Source organism: Scylla paramamosain, chromosome 35 (genome assembly GCF_035594125.1).
Source record: "Scylla paramamosain isolate STU-SP2022 chromosome 35, ASM3559412v1, whole genome shotgun sequence".
Classification (NCBI taxonomy): Eukaryota; Metazoa; Arthropoda; class Malacostraca; order Decapoda; family Portunidae; genus Scylla; species Scylla paramamosain.
Genome location: NC_087185.1, coordinates 1527514 through 1545326, shown reverse-complemented (window position 1 = coordinate 1545326; position 17813 = coordinate 1527514). Strand labels below are relative to the sequence as shown.

General features: G+C 39.6%; 1 protein-coding gene across 1 annotated transcript; it reads left to right on the top strand.

The window, feature by feature from the left end:
• The first annotated feature begins 1960 nt into the window (after nt 1–1960).
• On the top strand, nt 1961–16355 carry LOC135090531 (adenosine deaminase-like). Its single transcript, XM_063987345.1, has 10 exons — nt 1961–2116; nt 6281–6342; nt 11361–11486; nt 12008–12168; nt 12455–12565; nt 12745–12840; nt 13236–13351; nt 14000–14178; nt 14896–15022; nt 15236–16355. Exons 1-10 carry the CDS (start codon nt 2075–2077, stop codon nt 15431–15433), a joined length of 1218 nt encoding a protein of 405 aa, XP_063843415.1. The 5' UTR covers nt 1961–2074; the 3' UTR covers nt 15434–16355.
• Nucleotides 16356–17813: the final 1458 nt, after the last annotated feature.

Sequence of the window (17813 nt, the reverse complement as noted above, 5' to 3'; positions counted from 1 at the left end):
GAGAGAGAGAGAGAGAGAGAGAGAGAGAGAGAGAGAGATGGATGTTTGTTTGTATACTTGTTCGGGGGAAAAATGCTCGCTGGGCGCCCACCGGCAGGGAGTTTACGGAAAAAGAGGTAAACAAACAAAGAGAGAGAGAGAGAGAGAGAGAGAGAGAGAGAGAGAGAGAGAGAGAGAGAGAGAACCATCAGTATTTCTTATTGTCAGCATAACCAAATGCATTCTTGCGTTAACTCAATCCTATTAAGTACACATATCTCCTTTAAACTCATTTACATAATACACTGACATCAATCATTCACAACCATGAGGCAGGAATCACGGAATCTCTTACATGGTACGCAGCTGCCTTATTCCGCTCCCTTATCTGCCAAATTGTACGAATTATGCCTTTCATCAACACTTCAAATTCCGTTTTCTGTTTGACAAGTTCACTGAGTATGGGGGTTTTCTATGTTTGATCCCTTTTACTTTATTTTCCCTGGGGCGTGTTGATAGTACAGGTGCGGAAGCCCCCTCAGGTGTCCGGCGTAAACAAAGCCTCGAGGCAAGCGGAAGGACTATTTCTGGGTTATCCACGGCTGAATTTGCGCAGTGCGAGTGGCAAAGGTCGTTTTCAAATGTTTCCACGCCTTGTCTTGCCATTCCTTCATGCAAGAGAGGCTGTGGTCAGGGACTACACAAAAAACCGAAAAGTCCTAATTAAGGTGTCAGTTCCCAAAGCGTAGAGTCAAAAATATTATCCAGAATTAGAGAAGTATCTTGAAATCTCCCCCCTTAAGAGATGAAGTCTTAGGGAAGGAGAAATACAAAAGCATTCAGAGTTCCATAGTTTACCAGTAATAGAGATGAAAGATGGAGAATACCGGTTAAGCTTTGTACTTTTAACCAGCTTTAATGAAATTTGGAGGGATTTTCAGTGGCATTCTCAAGATTCTAGTAATATTCTAACAAGGATTCTGCATTACCAGTAGGAAAAACACCAATGGGGGATCCGAATAATCATCTCCGTGTTTTCATAACATTTATAATTGAGAGAGCTAAATGTTGAAGTTGTAAGGATTTTCAAGAGCGTTTTCATGATTTTGGTGATACTTTAACAAGGATTCTGCATCACCAATGGGAAAAAAAAATAAATAAAAACAGCCACGAAAATTCAAATAATCTTTGCGGCCTTTGATAGCATTTATGATTGAGAGAACAAAATGTTGATCCATAGAAAAGACGTAATAGCTCAGAATCCTACTAATGAATCTTGGTACAAACGTAACACTAGTGATACCAACAGTCAGTAAATAGAAAGTGCAAATAACACTTTTCATCTCTGCTGCGCTTCGCCTCCAGCTTCCCATCTCACTCTCTCTCACCCTCTCACTGCCTCGAGAGAAAACGTATATTGAAGCGGTAACTCTAGATATTCTTACCTTTTATTTTACTCATTTTACGATCATAAATAAGGACTCATGAATAAAATACTGTGAAAGAGAAGACTAAACAACATTACTAATAATAAAATTTTCAACGTAGATTTTTCTGAACTTTTTGAATGATATTTTGGTGTGGTATTTATTTATTTATTTATTTTTTTTTTCCACTTGTCCAGATGTGAGAATTTTAGATGCTGTATTACTAAATGATGAATGTGGTTATCATTTCGAAGAACTTCACTGAGACAGGCATCAGATATGGAGACGCATTTCAAAACGCCATTAACCTCATCAGAAGAACTATCTGCAGAAGCCAAGCAAAACTAATAAACAGATATCTCAATAGTGTTTTCTCCCACTAACGATGCGGAATCCCTGGCAAACACTCACTTAAACCACGAAAACCTCTTCGAAAATCCTACTTTAGATGAGAACACGTCAGAACCTGTCGCGATTACACGCGGGGACGTTGGAAGAAAACGAGTTTGGGTTTTGAACAGCGCGCTTCAGGCAGGTCATTAAAGCGAGGCCCCGGAGCGCGCGTGATGTGCCCGGCAGTAAGCGCAGTGGTGGCGGCGGCAAAGGCGAGGCAGCAGCGTGGGGGTGACAGCAGTGTGGAGTGAGCAGGAGTGCGGTACTGAGTAGTGATGATCTTCAACGAGCCACTCAAACACCGGCCCAAGTCACGGGTGAGTCTCTGATTCTCTGACAGTATTCTGAGCCTTCCAGTTTCTGACACCTTACATTGACTGCTGGGGCTGTTTGTTCTTGAGGTTGCTGAGATGATAAGGTGAATGGAAGGATTTTTTTCTTGTTTTGTTATCTAGGAATGCCTGGGTGCTTGAGAGATTGTCTAGGCACGGCGGGCATTTAAACCTGCCATTTAAACACAATATAACCCGATACACCTTAAAAATCCACAACGTAACCGTATTTTCAAACTTCTTAATAGTAATAGATGAAGTTTCTGAAGTTTTCTCGTTTCTTTGTGTATTTTTTTTCTAGTTTTTCATCTATGTCGCTGTACAGTGAGTGAACGTTCTGTGGTAGTGATGATGGTAGAGGGAGCGGCTATACAAGAGGCAGATGGGCAGACTGGTAATGGTGGTGGGTACTGGTGGTGGTGGAGACTGGTATGCGGGTAGTGGCGGTGGTAGTGGTGGTAGTAGTGGTGCGTCAAAGGAAGTGAGGAATTTCAATGACTCGTATGATTTGAAATAAGGTTTCTCTTAGTGTTTTCACCGTGATATTCTTGCCTCGAGCTACTGTTGAGCGTGTGTGTGTTTAGAAAGCGTCTTACAAGGTTTGAACAGGCGGTGTGTGTGTGTGTGTGTGTGTGTGTGTGTGTTTGTGTTACGTGAAGTTATATATTAGAGATAACTAATCAGGACTGAATAATGTTTGCGTATGATATGTTATATGACATAAGCCTGAGAGATAATGGATTACTCATGAAGATCTGACAAATTTAACAGAAAAAATATATATGATTTGGAGGTGTGAAATACGACAAGTATCACTGAAATATTGTTAAGTTAGAAGAATATCTAGAAGAATTCATGTTTATTAGAATGAAATATGATAGATCTCACTGAAGAAATATAAGAATAATATTAAGAACGTGTGTGTGTGTGTGTGTGTGTGTGTGTGTGTGTGTGTGTGTGTGTGTGTGTGTGTGTGTTGGAATTACTTAATTTATATAATCCAATGACGTAAAGCTTTGATGTTGCTATACAAACTGAGACTTGACAGATAACATCAGAAAAGTGTATTAGACATATCTGAAACTATTACCATTATTATTTAGTCATTGATGAAGGACACTGGCGTATAATTAATGCATACTGAAAGGACCTATACAATTATTTAAAAGTAGAAGTATAACAACGTTTTCTTATTGATATAACGTGAAAGTTAAGTATAAAGAAACCTATTTATCAAACCACCTGCTGAGCCTGACTTGTTTTTACATTACTAGCTATGATGTAACTTCCTGATGTCGATAAGCAAGCACAACCTCATGAATACAATAACAGTTTGTTGCCATGCGTATCTTTATAACGAAAAAGCTCCCCGTGTGTGGCTTTCTCTAACACTGAGGCTCGAATTCAGAAACTGCTGTCACCACGGCTCTTTACAAACGCCACAGAGATGATTGGCCGGGTTCCCAAGACTATTACTCTCGTTAATGATGTAGAAATTTTGTTAAACTGTCACTGAAATCGTAAAAACACTTAAAAACCAAACTAGAGCCTTTTAAAGTAGCGGAGTTACAGGGCAGAGGTGCTTCAGAAAATGGATCTCAGTGTGAGAGTCTGAATGTTATGATAATGAAAACAAAAATAGATGAAAATAGTGAACAGTCGAGATAAAATTAATGAATACTTAAGAATCTTATGACGGAATTAATGGACTTTAAATATTCCCTGTAAATCTCAAAATGAATACAATACACTCGTAAATGTAATGATGATAATGAATATGTTATGAAAATAGTGAACAGTCCAGATCAAATTAACAGATAATCAAGAATTTCATGAAACAGTTAATTAATTTCTTGACATTTCGAATAAATCAGAAAAAAAAAGTAATAATGATAATATAATACGTTACATTTTAAGTTTAACTGACTCAGTGGCTGCCAACATCTAAACAAATATGGCAACAGTGTATTTCATTGCATCCGTTAAACAAACATATGTATTACCGCTTTCAAACAATTAGTTCATTTCTATTTTTACTTTTTTTTTTCTTTAAAGAGAGATGGGACGAGTTAGACCGCATCTTTACTTTTTTTTTTTTAACTTAGCTCTCTTGCTGTTGCAGTTGTGTTGTGCTTTTTTTTTTTTTTTTTTTTTTGAGAGAGAGAGAGAGAGAGAGAGAGAGAGAGAGAGAGAGAGAGAGAGAGAGAGAGAGAGAGAGACAGGAGTTTAACATCCAGCACAAATAATCTTTCCACTTTTTATCCTCCTAAATCCTTTTATGCTAGTTAGTCTCTTCACCAAACCGTACTGTAAAATTTTATACGCTAACTTCCATCACTACTGCGTTTTCTTTTTTACCATTCTCCTTTTTTTCTTATCATTATTATCATTTACTCCCACACGAACTTGCTTTCAAGGTTCCTACAGTATTCCTAACCACACACACACACGCGCACTCGGGCCACTCCCTCTGTCCTTCCCTCTCCCTCTCCACTCTTCTCCCACTCCCTAACCTGTTCCACGGACATGACATTTTAGGGATGACCTCGCTCTTAAGGTATTCCCGGACGAAGGCCCTGAAAATATGCCTTAGTATACCTTAATATAATAGCTTTGCGCAAGTTTAGGCTTCCGTCTCCATCACCGCCTCCAAAAATGAACGGGAACTGTCACATGTATAAATATAAGCACATAAACTATAATATATTTTGTTCTCTCTCTCTCTCTCTCTCTCTCTCTCTCTCTCTCTCTCTCTCTCTCTCTCTCTCTCTTAGTCGAGTCCTCGGTGAAGGACGGATGTGGGAGAGGGAGAGGGGGGAGACAGAAGAGGAAGGCTTCAGAGAGAGTGAGATAGAGAGAGGGAGTGGTGAGTCATTCTAACCTCGAGTGGGTGTCTCAGAAATTGTTAATGGCCGTCTTGTTGCTCCTTAACTCCTCCCTACCCCTTGTCTCGTCCCTTCCTGTGAGTCGTGTGTTTGTTTGCCCTGGCACCCCTCACTGTGGTAGAAGGGCAATGTATCACCACTATTTTGTTGTGAGTGACAGAAAAGATTCGAAAAGAGGATAGGAATATAGCTGAGGGAAGGTGCAGGAAGTCAGTAAGGCTAGTCTATGAGAGGAAAGATTTGTGAAGTATTATTTAGATACCAAGTAATAATTGAGATAGAAAATATTAAGTTTTTGAAAATTTTTGTATTATTTCCATTTACCTTAATAAAGACTTGCTCAATTTAGCTTCCATTAATAGCTATATACTAATTCTTTTACTATGATCCTCTTTTAACATACGAAGCTCTTTATTGATTTACAAATGACAAAAGGAACACAAAGATAAGAAAAAACTTAGTGAATGTAGGAAAAAATGGATACCAGGTATTCTGCAAGATGAACTGGGAAAAATGCTTGGCGAGTGAGAGGAATGAGCAGGAACTAAGCTGTTGAGGTCATCGTCTTCCGTGTGGGACAACCAAAGACGTGTTGGGACTTAATGGTGCACTCTTTGGTGGGTGGGTCCTGCCAGGTGCTAGCCTTACCTAACCCAATTTTGCCCAGCCACACACAATAGCAGCCCGGCGGACGCTTTCCTAACCAACCTTACCTAACACAACTGACCCGCTGAATATATTTACCGTGATGTGAATTATTATTTTCATCAAGTGTGTGGCGTCTGACTTTCTGATTAGAAGTATCTCTTTCTTTGAATCATTAGTTTCTTGTCCCCTTCAAAATCATTGTGTTCTGCGTATATATCTTGAAACATTTTTTTTTTCTTCTTTTTTAGTGTTTTGGTTGTCAGCAAAGGAAAGCCATGGCAATATAAGAGTTGCATTAACTGTCTGTATATAGCTGATGTGCTCTGATGTTCTTAGTTCCTCAATCATTTCTTCTCCCATTCTTACCTAATGTTCTTCCTTCTTTCGTGTTTCATCTCTTGACGTTTCTTGGGTTACGCCACAGCAATAGAACAGTTGAATCTTTTATATAGCTGCCGTGTTTCTATGCTGCACGATCTTTCTGTTCGTAATTCGTCCTTCACTTCTTCGTTCTCCCATTCTTGTCTCATATTCTTTCTTTCGTGTTTCATCTTGGGTTACGACAGCAATAAAAGAGCTGAGTTTTCTGTTATAGCCTATGTTCTCTCTTCCTCAGGTGGAGTTGCACGTTCACCTTGACGGAGCCATAAGACATGAAACCATCTGGGAGGTTATGCGGTAAGTAGAAAAAGAAATTACAGTTTTCCCGTCAGCACCACCATTAACTGTCGTCCTCACATGCAAAACAGTATCAAGTTATATATATGCAACTTAATAGTACATTTTAAAGACGGTTACGTGTGTTTATCGTCGGTCATTGGGCTGTTTGTGTTGTTTAGTGCGTTGCTGTGTTACTGTTTACTTTGTGGCGACGCATCGGTGAGGTGGAAGTGTGGATCTGTGGTCATGAAAAACTACCTCGTCATTGTTGTTCTTCAGCCTCTCTCTCTCTCTCTCTCTCTCTCTCTCTCTCTCTCTCTCTCTCTCTCTCTCTCTCTCTCTCTCTCTCTCGCTCTGGGAATGGAAGATGGCATAAAGGAAGAGGAATATTTTACTGCAATATTAGTCTGCTTGGAGAGCGACGCACGTGGACGAGACTTGAGCAAACGATACACAGAAGGAAGACGAAAAACATGACCACTCTTAACTAAAAAGATAACTTGGGATTCCCAGTTATGAGGAGAGAATACTATACTTCATATCTTGTAACGTAATAGTCTGCCACGTCCATAAGAAATACTGGGTTGGTTGAAGAATTAAATGGATGTACAGCCTAATACCTAATAATATTATAGCCTCATATCTTAGCCTGTGTCACCTTGTAGTCATTACGTTTTATATTGACCGCGTCTAATCTGCTAAGAATCTCTCATTTGTCAAGTTTTATAATATTAAATCAGCAAGGAACACCAAACTGAGGAAAACGTTGCAATAAGTGAAAGTGATTGCGAAATGAAGATGACTAGCAGATCATGAGTTAATTTGCTTTCACTGGCTTCTTCAAATAATATTCTCAAGCTTTAAGACGCATATCCATTGTTCTCGCTGTATGTGTGCTGCCATCTTTGTACGTAAACCATAAATTAAAAGTATAAACACAAGAAACAAACAAATGCAGGCTGATCACGAGTATATATTTGCTTTCACGGTGCGTTTAAAATAATATTATCAAGTTTCAAGACTCATAATCATTGTTTTTGTCATATAAGTTTTGTTACCCCAGTATTTAAACTTCGAAATAAAACTACTAATACGAGAAACAAACCTTAAAACAAAGGCAGCTTGGTGTCCGCAGTCTTTTACACTCGCAAAAACTACTGAAATATTCTAAATGAGGGTAAGAATTTGGCTACGTGACTACTAACCTATACGTGTGTGTGTATATGTGTGTGTGTGGCGTTTAACTTTCTCTCCCGAGGCCTTTGTGATGTGAACGGTTATTTGTTAGTGCATGAGGGGATAGTCGCGTGTAAGGGGGTGAAGCTCCGTGCCAATGCCAGCCGGTGGGACAGAATATTAGGCTGGTGTTGCCGTTGTCTCTTAGGGAGCGAGCCAAAAGCATCTCCTGTGCACCCGGTCACTCTCATTAGCTTCGCCTCACAGGTGCCCACCACCCGCCAACTTGCTACTGGTGGTGGTGGTGGTGCGCTGGTAGTGCGACACCTGCATAGTATACGCCTCTCTCTCTCTCTCTCTCTCTCTCTCTCTCTCTCTCTCTCTCTCTCTCTCTCTCTCTCTCTCTCTCTCTCTCTCTCTGGCAGAAAGTCTCGTTTCATTATTTTCTTCTTTGTCTTTTTTTTATCCTTTAATTTCTTTCTCCTTTTGGCTCTAAGGATATTTCTCTTCCACCTCCTCCTCCACCATCACCAATTTTTCCTCTTCCTCCTCCTCCTCATTTTTTTTTTTTTTTTTTCAGCCGAAGTATGAGGTTAGGCGTTCCTTGAAATACACCATTAACTATACTATCTTAAGACTGCCTCTCTCTCTCTCTCTCTCTCTCTCTCTCTCTCTCTCTCTCTCTCTCTCTCTCTCTCTCTCTCTCTCTCTGGCTGGGTGGCTTTTGGCAAAAGCTATCATCATTATTCATAAAGACAATGGATTTAAAGAAAACGGAATTTCCCCCAACATTAACATAACTAAATTAATATTCTTTACTTTTTACCGTATTTCTAAATGATATGGCGTGTTCCTTTACATTGAACAGGCTATAGAGGAAGTTAATAGCCTTTTCAGTGATTTTTATCTTTTATTATTAATTTGGTGATAGTTTAGCAAGAATCCTACATCATTAAGGTAAAACACTAATGACAACACGACTAATATTTTTTTTACGAGAATTCTTCATCGTAATTAGAAAAATAAATAAATAATAAAGCTTTGAAAACACGAATAAGAGTTTGACAAGAATTCTACATTATAAGTAGAAAAAAAAACACAATCATGAGAAAACGCCTAATAGTTTAACATAGATTCCACATGAAAATAAATAAATAAATAAATAATAAATAAAACAACACCTGTCACCTTAGGAAACTGCCCTGGTGGAAGAACAAGACGTTTAAAGAACACAGGCCTTTGACATTAGTATTTCTGCTCTGCCACTAAAAGCACTTGACGGATTTAGCCTCTAGGATACATATAGACGGCTGCGGTTCAAAGTGGTCAAGATTAGCGTCTGCCAACTTAGTGCTTACGACCGCGGCTGTTCCGAGACGAGTGAAATAAGACTGGTAACCTTAGCAGTAGCGTTGATGGTAATGGTAGTAGTAGTAGTAGTAGTAGTATCGTCCCTGTTCACCTCCAGCTTTCTGAGTATCATCTTCTGACACACACACACACACACACACACACACACACACACTTCAAGGCCACGAAACCCCTGGAGCAGAGAGAGAGAGAGAGAGAGAGAGAGAGAGAGAATGATAATATTTCATCCCCACTGCATGAAAGCTAAATATACTCACAGCATCTAATAAACAGAGAGACACGTTAATATTTCATCTCCGCTGCATGAAAACTAATGGATTTGCAGAACAAAAAAAAAAAAAAACATGGTGTTTTCCTAATTACTTTCAAAGTATCTATTCTCTCACACTCTCCCTAGTTCAGTAGTAGAAATAATTGCTAATCCTCGTTGCTAAACCTCGCTTACCCTGAAATTTAGACAAGAGTTAATGAGAAGTAAGAGAAACCTTCGCCGTGGATTGGAAGTCGTGCTCTTTTGAAATGCATCCTCAAAACATTCCAGCGTCACTTCTTTAGTTTATTAGCGGATGTTATACGGTTTTTTGAGCTGTTTTCATAAATAATGGTAGGTTTCTATACTCTCAACATGTTCTATCCGATGTTATTGCGGTCTTGAATAGTGTTTTTATGATTGGTGGTAGTTTAACATGGATTCCACACTTTTAACAGCCTGTAACGGACGTTATTTGCGGTTTTCTCGAGTGTGTTTTGATGTTAATGTTTTAGTGGTGGTTTAAAAAGGATTCTACTCTTTTAACAAACAGCCTCTAGTGGACGTTATCTGGCTTGCAGTAGTTATATATATATATATATATATATATATATATATATATATATATATATATATATATATATATATATATATATATATATATATATATGTGTGTGTGTGTGTGTGTGTGTGTGTGTGTGTGTGTGTGATTCTAGTGAAAGTTTCATAAGGGTTGGACCATGAGAAAAACATTCACGGTACCACGACGTATGATCTCTGTGGCCTTTGAAAACAGTCACAGTGAGAGTTTATTTGAAGCATGTTGTGGGTGAAAAGGTTTTATTAGCTTCACTCATAAATCCATAGAAATTTTAAGGTAAAAGGAAGATATAGCTGGAGATCACGTGTTCAGCAGATTATTCACACACACACACACACACGCACACACACACAACAGTCACATTCAGATACATGACAAGCACACATTACATTCCCTTCGTAGTTGCACGTATAAATGAACGGTGACATACTGACAGGCTGCTACGCGTCGACCACGAATGCTCATGTGTCAGCCGTGCGATTTTAAGATTAAAATCATGTTGAATCTATATCTAATGTTCCGTATAGTTTAGATGTGTGATCACTGCTGGCATCAGATTAAGGACAGGCAGAAGTGGTGGAGAAGCAGTAGGAAAGCCAAGCAATGGACTGTAAACTAAGTAATTGATTTATAAAGACGCCGCAACATCGTGGTCATAATCAAGGCGCCGCTACGAAATCTTAAAGGGAACTAAAATTGCGTTTGGGTAAAATATTAGTAGTAACAAAACTGTGGTAGAGGAAAGAAGAAGTCGTTTTAATTAACCACTCAGAATTATACAAAAAAATAAAATAAAATAAAAAACAATAATTCACACATACAGGGCGAAGGGACCAGGTACTGGCTGGTGATTGCGGTGGTGCAGAACAAGTGACAAGTAAGCATCTTTGCACCATCATTCACGTCCAGCCACGCTTGAATGACAACACAATCCCAGCCACGCACACATAGTAAGCTGCAGAACACTTTACACAACGAAGAATTCATACCACTCAACAACTTATTACCAATTAGCCTTGAACAGTGCGTGGTACGCCACTGAACACTACAGAACACCATTCGAAAGTACTCCCTATGAACATCATAATCTTTGTAGCGAAGGAGGGAGTACCAGTACCCCATAAAGAAATGACCTCGAATAGTAGACTGTCAGGCTTCCTATAGTATGTGAAAATTACTGACCCTCAAAACACCTCCTCTCAATGCAAGCACACACGCAAACTCGATCATATCACTTGTTACTAGTTTACTCCTGTACTTCTCGACTTGGGTAGGGATGGGAGGGGAGGAGGCAAGGGTGTTGACGAGAGTAAACTTTTTTTTCGTTGAGTACACATGGCGGCTTTATTACTTCTTCGAACGGTGTTGAAATAAGACAGAGTAACATTAATAAAAATGCAACATATGATAGATGGTAGCTTTTCAACAGGGCGTTAGGGGAGCTACAGGATTCCTAAAGATTATCATTATTCAAATTAATGACACAGGATTTAACTAGCAGTGAGATTGCTTGAGGAGTAGCAAGTGTTACACTAAGGCGCTCTCTCTCTCTCTCTCTCTCTCTCTCTCTCTCTCTGATGGATGGGAAGTGCTTACATCTACACCATGACTACTTTTCATACCTGCATACTGTTCCAGGCAGAAGGGCCTTCCTCTGCCTGGAAATGGCTCACTGGCAGACCTGAAGGAGGCAGTGAAGGTGCAGGAGCCCAGGGACCTCGCCTACTTCCTTCGGGCCTTCAGTATCTTCATGCCGGCCATCGTGTGAGTGTAGAAAGTGCTATAAAGTTCACCTGTTTTACTTCATGGATCAGAGAAATGTTGAGATCTAGTTATCATTGCATTTTAATATAAAAGTTATGATGCAGTTATTTCAGAAGAATTGCAAATCTAGCTTTTTTTTTAATGTAAGAAGGGATCTGGTCAAGGGCAACAAATTATATGTTTCTTATGCTCAATGTGTTGTGATTACACTATATTTTGAGGGTGCACAAGGGATGCCACATGTAGGCCTCAACAAATAGATCAAAAAAAAAAAAAGCCCACTAGAGATGCCAGTCCCAAGAGAGAATTATCAAAGAAAATATGTAAAATTATAAGCTTAGTCAATAATATGTAGTATATCCTTCATTTTTTACCATTCGCAGCTTATCTTAGACACAGCAGAGACATGATAGTAATAGAAACAGAAAGAATAGCTATCTTTCGCATCACTTTGTAGAATACTAAGCTAATAAGAGAGTACAGCCTTTCACTCTTCTAATCCCCTGCTTGTCCTGCAACAGCGGAGACACAAAGGTGATAGAGAGGGTATCATATGAGTTTGTGGAGGACCAGGCAAAGGAGAGTGTGGCATACTGTGAGGTGAGGTTCTCGCCCCACCTTTTGCTGCCGAACCTCAACTCAGACGCCAACCACGTTAATGGGTCTGTCAATGGAGTGAAGGGTGAGGAATTGATATCTAGTCTTTGTTCACAATGTCTGGTCTTTATTCATGTATTATCTGGTTAAGAAGTCAGTTATTAAGTATATTGATAACATCACTTGATTCAATTTAGATTTAGACTTGAATGAATGAGGAAAACTTATATCTGCCTGTCTGTCTGTCTATCTATCTGTCTATGTAACTACCTATCAGTCATTTAATTTATCTATCTCTCCATCTGTCTATCTCTATAACACTTCACACCTTAGAGGAACGAACAGAAATTAGTGTCGTTTTCCCCTGGCAGAGATGGTGGTGGATGACATTCTGGATGCGGTGCTGAAGGGGTTGTCTCGCGGGGAGCAGCAGTTCGGCACTAAAGTTCGGGTGATTCTGTGCTGCATTTGGGGGCATTCAGGTGAGTCTGCTGGAGTACAAGTCTTTCACCTGCATTAGTTCTTACTTAAAGTCTTCTTGCAGCTTCCTTTATATTCTTATGCCCTTTAGTTCAATGTGTTGTGATTACATTGTAGTTTGAGGCTGTATAAGTGAGTATGCCTCACTGATGCAAAGGAAGCAAGTGTTCCCTTCTTGCAGATTGGTCATGGGAGGTGCTGCGGCTGTGTGAAGAGTACAAGGAGCGTGGCGTGGTGGGCATCGACCTTGCAGGAGACGAGGGGTTCTGTAATGAGAGTAAGCTGCACTGTATTCTACTGACTGGAGTTATAGAGGCCTTTTTGATCTTACAGCTTGATGGTCACTTGGTCATGACATCTACAGCACTGTCCTTATACCTGTGTGTGTTCAATTCCACCTCAGGGAATAATTCAAGCATTTATCGTGACCACAGAAGAACTCAGACTTATTGACTTTTCCACTGCAATAGGGAACAATTCACAACACTAAAGGCAATATGTAGAATCTTTCAGAGCACCTACAAGGAAGAAAAGGGATGAAAAGAGTTGATTATCCAATGTCTTGCCAATATTATGCTCAGAAGTGGCTATAAAGTAAATAATAAATGCTTTGTGATTAAGAAAACATGTCAAATAGCAATGAAGGGTATTAACTTGTATAACCTTCCTCAGATGAGTCGTTCATGAAGAGCGAAACAGACGTGGCGGTGTTTGAGGCGGCCAAGGAGAAAGGCATCCACCGAACCATCCATGCCGGTGAGGCAGGGCCAGCTGACAGTGTCAAGATGGTGGGTGGCGAGAACCAGTGTTTTTTCTCACTTGTTCAGTAGTTTTTAGTAATGTACTTCACTGATCCAACATTTTATTTCTAGATCTGATTATCCTTATTTCTTGTCATTGTTTTTCTTGTTTCATAATCTTAATATTGTTTTTTTTTCTTTTTTTTTTCTTCTTTTTTTTTTTTTTTTTTTTTTTTTTTGCAGTATTTTTTCAAGTAATGCCTCTCACCAATCTGTCACCTTGTTTAGAGATCTGCACATCTGTATCTCCTCTTGATGAGTCCCTTATTGCATTAACACTGGCTACCATGCCTTTGTCTCTTTTTAATTCATGCAGCATTTTTCAATTCCTCTCATTGATCTATCTCTTTATTTAGAGATCTGCACATCTGTATCTTTTTGTTCTGAGTTTCATGTTGCATCATCTTAACATTAGCTACCATACCTGACACGAAGCATATACCTTGTCTTATGATTGTAATCCTGCATTTGTCCACTTGCATGTTCCTTAATCCTGGTGTCTGTCAGTTCTGCACATCCTTATCTCTCCTCATGCTGAGTTCCTTGTCATATCACAATTTTCCTTTTCCTTTAAAGAATTGTAGTTCTGCATTCACCCACTTATACATTCCCTAATTTAACTGTGCTTTACTTCAGGCTGTGGAGATGTTCAGGGCGGAGAGAATAGGTCACGGCTACCGAGTGTTGGAGGATGAGGAGATATACAAGATGTGTCTGCGGGAGAACATTCACTTTGAGATGTGTCCACACTCCTCCTACCTCACAGGGTCTATGCAGTCCCTCTCCTCACCCTCCAAGAGACATCCTATACTAAGGTCAGGATTTTCATGGCACTGGTTTAGTATTCTTCATTGTAGGATGCTGGAGGTCAAGAAATGTGATGTAGGCAAATTAATTATTAGTATTAGTATAACATCACTGCATTTTCTTTTATATCTTCTGTGTACACCAATCACCATGTTTTCATGATGATGAAGAGATTCCACCAACTATATATTCACAGCTCTAGTTTTGTATTTGCCTTCATTCTAAGAGGCTTGAGTTAAAGCTGATATAGGGGACATAACAAGGGTGACACCAGCAAAATTCTCAGGGTCACTGATCTGGATAGGACAAGAAATAATGGGTTCAAACTTCACATAGATATAGAAAAGAGATAGGAATTAATTGGTTTTCAGATTGAGTGGTAGATGAATGGAATGGACTCAGTAATCTGGTTGTCAGTGGTGAGTGGAGCTTTCAAAGAAGGTTAGGTAAGTTTATGGATGGGGATGATAGGTGGAAATAAGTAGGTATATTTCATACAGGGGCTGCCATGTGTAGGACTGATGGCACCTTGCAGCTTCCCTTATTTTTTTTGTGTTCTTATATAGCAACGCTGACATAAACAAAATTCTCAGGGTTAGTAATCAGGATAGGACACAAAATAAAGGATTCAAGCTTGATATGTAGATTTCAAAAAGGAATAGGAAGGAAAATGAATTTTTTATATAATTTTTATGGTTTTAGGCAATAATGTTATGTTTTTACAGATTCGCTGAGGACGAGGTGAGCTTTGGCATCAACACAGATGACCCGACAGTGACAGACACTCGACTCAGTGATGAATACAAGCTGCTGATGCGGTGGGGACTCACCGAGGCTCACCTCACCCGTGCTGTGAGTAACTGTTGCTGTTAATAGTACCTCACATTATATCTTGTTAATTTCCTGTCCACACTTCACTTCTACTTGGCTTTCTTCACCAGTACAATTTTTCTATTCTGCCCTGCATTCCTTATTTCCCTTGCAGAGAACTTCCTTAGTGTTTAATGTGATTCTTACCATACATTTGTGAGTAAAGAATACTTAACAATACTTTTCCTCCCTCAGAACTTCCAAGCTGCCCTGCACTCCTTCCTTCCCCCAGCAGAGAAGAAGCAACTCATTGACCAGCTACAGGAAGCATATGGATTTGTGCATTTCACCCTCCCTTCCTCATCCTCCTCCACCTCCCCGTCAGGCACCAGAACCTCCACGCCTCCACCCAAGCCCAGTGTCACTTTCGGCACCTGGGCTGACAGGTCTTAGGGAGGTCTTAGGGTCTCAGCTTGTGTTTACCTCCTGTGTTTATCTTACAGGATTTGAGTCAAACATTTAAGCCTGTGTTGTCCTGTCCTCATCTGTTTTACTCAATTTGGTCTTGATTGCTGATGTTTAAATGCATTTTTTTTATGTAAGAAGGGTACTGGCCAAGGGCAACAAAATATACATATGAAAAAAGGCTCACTTAAATGCCAGATCCTAAAGAAATTATTTGAGTACAGTATTATGAATATCAGTGTATGAATTTCACTATAATTCTAGCAAAGTCTATCATTGTCAAGTGTTTTTTTGTTCTTAAGTGTGAGAAAGTTATATCATGCTGAATGAATTATATATCTTATAAAAGGAAATAATAATTTAAAAATATGTTATCTTATATATTGTAAATTTGCTACCAATGTAATGTTATTGATATTTTGTTGCCCTAGACTGTTTTAATAAGTCTGTTTGCTCCTGTATTGTAAAACACTATTTTCAAAGGCCACAGAGATTATTTGTTGGGTATTCATGGGTGTTTCTTCTTAATGGTGATGCAGAGTCCTGGTCAAACTATCACTAGCATCATGAAAACCCCAATAATTTCCACTAGTGTCAATTTGTAATGAAGAGTCCTTGTTAAAACTATCACTGGAATCATGAAAACCCCTTTGAAAACCCCCAGTAACTTGAGACTTGAAGAATCCTTGCCCTACTTCCACTAACATCCTGAAAACCTGCAATGCCCTCCACTAGAGCCTGTGTTTTCAATTGTAGACAAGGTGAGGTGCTGAAATGTTTAAAAATGTGGCCTCCAGTTATAAAGTTGATGTTTTTGTTGACCAATATACCCATGATTGTTACTGTTGTTGTCAGAAGGTTTTGATACCACAATATTACAGTTGTGATTAATAAAAGTTTAGAAATTTTATAGTAGTGTATAATATTACATTAGAGAGAGAGAGAGAGAGAGAGAGAGAGAGAACTTACTTTACTCTTGATACATTAATTTATGACAGAGAGAGAGAGAGAGAGAGATTATTTTACTCTTGATGCATTAAGTTATGACAGAGAGAGAGAGAGAGAGAGAGAGAGAGAGAGCTTATTTTACTTCTGATACACTAATTTATGAGAGAGAGAGAGAGAGATCCAAAATTACACTTGCAAAACCATAAACTGAACAAAATCCCATACTTAAAAGCCACCACCAGCAGAAAATACATACACATAAATTGGTGCAACACCCTACTTGTATTCCTGACAGTCTTGGAGATACGCCCAACATTCTTGACCTTTTCCTGACCTCTAATCCTTCTGCTTATGCTGTCACCCTTTCTTCTCCGTTGGGCTCCTCCAATCACAATCTCATATCTTTATCTTGTCCCATCACTCCAGTCCCTCCTCAGGATCCCCCTAAGCGGAGGTGCCTCTGGCGTTCTGCCTCTGCTAGTTGGGGGGACCTGAGGAGGTATTTTGCTGATTTTCCATGGAATGACTACTGCTTCCGTGTCAGAGACCCGTCTTTGTGTACTGAGCGCATAACAGAGGTGATAGTGTCTGGCATGGAGGCGTACATTCCTCACTCTTTTTCTCGTCCTAAACCTTCTAAACCTTGGTTTAACACAGCTTGTTCTCGCGCTATACATGATAGAGAGGTGGCCCACAAAAGGTACTTAGGCCTTCCATCACCAGAATCTCATGCACTTTATATTTCTGCCCGGAACCATGCCAAGTCTGTTCTCCAACTAGCCAAAAACTCCTTCATTAACAGAATATGTCAAAACCTTTCAAGATCTAACTCCCCTCGTGATTTCTGGCATCTAGCCAAAAATATCTCCAATAACTTTGCTTCTTCTTCTTTCCCTCCTCTATTTCAACCAGATGGCACCACTGCTATCACATCTATTTCTAAAGCTGAACTCTTCGCTCAAACCTTTGCTAAAAATTCTACCGGACGATTCTGGGCTTGTTCCTCCCTCTCCTCCACCCTCTGACTACTTCATGCCACCTATTAAAATTCTTCGCAATGATGTTTTCCATGCCCTCGCTGGCCTAAACCCTCGGAAGGCTTATGGACCTGATGGGGTCCCTCCTATTGTTCTCCGAAACTGTGCCTCCGTGCTTGCACCTTGCCTAGTCAAACTCTTTCAGCTCTGTCTGTCAACATCTACCTTTCCTTCTTGCTGGAAGTTTGCCTACATTCAACCTGTTCCTAAAAAGGGTGACCGTTCTAACCCCTCAAACTACCGTCCTATTGCTTTAATTTCCTGCCTATCTAAAGTTTTTGAATCTATCCTCAACAGGAAGATTCTTAAACATTTATCATTTCACAACCTTCTATCTGATCGCCAGTATGGGTTCCGTCAAGGCCGCTCTACTGGTGATCTTC